The 2,839-nt window shown below is 33.5% G+C and overlaps 1 protein-coding gene across 1 annotated transcript in view; it reads right to left on the bottom strand.

The window, feature by feature from the left end:
* LOC111089852 overlaps positions 1 to 833 on the bottom strand; it is a gene marked incomplete at its 5' end in the record, with an annotated part of 3,131 nt that extends 2,298 nt beyond the window's left edge. Inside the window, one exon of the mRNA XM_022403050.1 lies at positions 579 to 833. Within this exon, the coding sequence (XP_022258758.1) occupies positions 579 to 833 (255 nt within the window). The remainder of the gene's footprint in view (positions 1 to 578) is intronic.
* Positions 834 to 2,839: the final 2,006 nt, after the last annotated feature.

The raw sequence follows: 2,839 nt of genomic DNA, 5'->3' as shown, positions 1-2,839 counted from the left end.
CCGCAGACATGCCGCTGTGCCACTGGGGGGCTCATTTATAAATATCGTATTCTTATTTAAATTATACAGTCCATAAAGCTTCTCAATTTGTAACTTTCATGAATTGTTTTCCAGATTTTGACATCGTCGTAATGACGAGCACCTATTAGTATACCTCTAAATTAATACACGTTGAGAATATAAATTACAAAGTATGAAACTTTATGTGTGTCAGCACAACAAGATGTTTCCTACTGCTGTAAGCTATCTTTTCAATGTTAGATGTTTTTATTAATCTAAAAAATACAAAAAAAACTCAGTATCAAGGCCTTTCTACCCATTGGATATAGCGTCTTACTATTATCGACAGTAGAGAAATAATACACTGCCCTCTATAGACCATAATTCCATAGCTGTGATAAACACTACATGAAATATAATAAAAAGTGTCATTTTGAGGAAAGTATATAGATAAAAAATACTTAACCAGATGTACTTAAAGTTAATGTCGTTGTCGATTAAGTACAACTGTATATGCCCGCCAAATCTTTTTAGACTATAACTTAACTTATTTACTATAAAAATTCGAAATTATTTACCTGTTTTAGACCTAAATCGTTTTAAAGGCCTGAGACTCTTGATGGTTTCTCCTTCACCAGTGGTCAGTCCATTAAGATGTGTAAGCGTTCCTAATGTGGACAATGCCCTAAAATTTGAATAATCGGAAACGGGACGAGTCTCCCCGACTGAACCCCCTTTAGATTTTTGGGGTGGTTGAGAAAGCAACGACAATTGTTGAGGTGTAACAGGACTATGTCGGTTTCGATCTCTGCTGACTGTAGGTATAGGGCGAGCTAAGTCGAAGACATTGTTAAAAAAGTGAATGTCAAAAAATGTTAATATTAAATTGAACATGTAAAAAGAAGGAACACTGAAAAATTGGAGTGACAGTGTCATGAGATAAAAGACTGTTTCGTGTAGATATTATTGATTAATTTATTTTGTGAGTGAATATTTTATGATTGTTTAGTTTTATTCATAGCAAGAGAGTTAGAAGCAATTATTTTAAAGTAAACGTTATGACAAGTTTAGTTACTTAAACTGGTAAGAGTCGTGCGTTGTGTTTATAAGTCATTGATGTCGAGATTATAGAACGTCGCGTGAAATTTATTGATGCTGAGGATATAGCGGGCAGACGATTAATAATAAACATATAAATAGTGTGAGATGAACAGGAAAAGTAAACAGACAGAGCAGACGAGAAGCAAAGTAAAATCACGAGCAGGAATTCAGCCAAAGAAAGGTTAAATGTAAAGTTAATCGTCGTAGGAGTGGAAGGCCTAACAGTTGATATATTGGAATGAGATTAACGGTGTTGAAAGAGATAAGAATAATAGTTTGGCTTGTCAACTGAAATTCTAAAGCTATTGAATAGGCCTAAGCGGATTTTTGACAAGAAGAAGAGAACTATATATGTAGTGTTTAATGATATGCCTATAATATCTATATAATGTAATTAATTTGTTGTATGTACGTTTAACTAGTTCCGAATATATTTTATTTTGAAAACAAGTGGAGTAAGTGCTGTTCGCTTATTTTTGAATTTATCGCCAACAAGTTACAGACACCTACTGTAGAAGAATCCTAAGCCAAACAACAACAACAACACTGTATATATTTATACTATTAAGAAGTATAAGTAAAATCCTTTAACTGACAGTATAGGCGGAGTTACGTAGGAACTGGTACATTTCTCCATGGTCGTTAGTACAACCGGATATCGTTGTGTGTCAGAAACATATTACTAATTGTGTCATAGTGGTAATAGATTTTTTTATTTTAGAGACGCTGAACCTAATAGTTGTCTTAGAAAATACTAACATTTCTTATTTCTTTATGTGAATTATTGAGTTGACACGCCACCTCACAAGTCATCTTGTAAAGCTATTAGCTACCTTAGCACTGAGTAATAAGTAATTTTGTTTTAAGCATGTTACAGAATCTCAAATATATGATATTTTACCAAGAATTGAATCTAAAATACCACTAATAAAATTCTATATTCTAATTTTAAAATAACCCATAACCATTTAGATTATTTTAAGCAGTAAAAATAATCACATTCCGTAAAATTGTACGTAATAAAAAAGTAAAAATTACAGTTATTATTTTTTTTTCCAGTTTTGATTTTTTTCGCTACTCGATCACGAACACTGTTAAATGTATTAATATATTTCTCTTACGCAATACCATCTGGTGGCTCAAAGTTTGAGAGTTTATAATGCTAAAGCTCGAACTTTGTGGTTGCACGGCTCAGCCCATTATGCAGCTGATTGTGGTTGGCTGGTTTTTGAATTGAAGGTGTCTTTTCAACCAATAGTTTGTTATATATATCCACCTCAGGGATGTGTAAAGTGTTTGATATTTCGCATTCTTTAGGGTATCTTTCATTTAGAATTTCATTAACTCTAAATCTAGTCTAAGAAAACATGATGGACTTTTTTGAAATTATGTAATCAGTTTTCGACCATAATGGTTAAATTAGAAGTTTTTATAAAGGCAGTTAGTTATATGAATAACTGTTGCATAAAACAACCTCCAAGTGTTACGCTTTCTATTGAGATCACAGTTACGTGAACGTAGCTTAATAATCATAGGTGTCTAAATGTAGCCTAACCATCACGGGTGCCTGAATGTTGCCTACCAATCAAGGGTGCCTGAATGTAGCCTAACTATCACAGGTGCCTGAATGTAGCCTAACAATCACGGGTGCCTGAATGTAGCCTAACCATCACAGGTGTCTAAATGTAGCCTACCAATCACGGGTGCCTGAATGTAGCCTAACCATCACAGGTGTCTA

Source organism: Limulus polyphemus, unplaced genomic scaffold (assembly GCF_000517525.1).
Source record: "Limulus polyphemus unplaced genomic scaffold, Limulus_polyphemus-2.1.2 Scaffold7636, whole genome shotgun sequence".
Lineage (NCBI taxonomy): Eukaryota > Metazoa > Arthropoda > Merostomata > Xiphosura > Limulidae > Limulus > Limulus polyphemus.
Note: the sequence above shows the minus strand (reverse complement) of the source record. Positions and strands in the feature narration are given on the sequence as shown.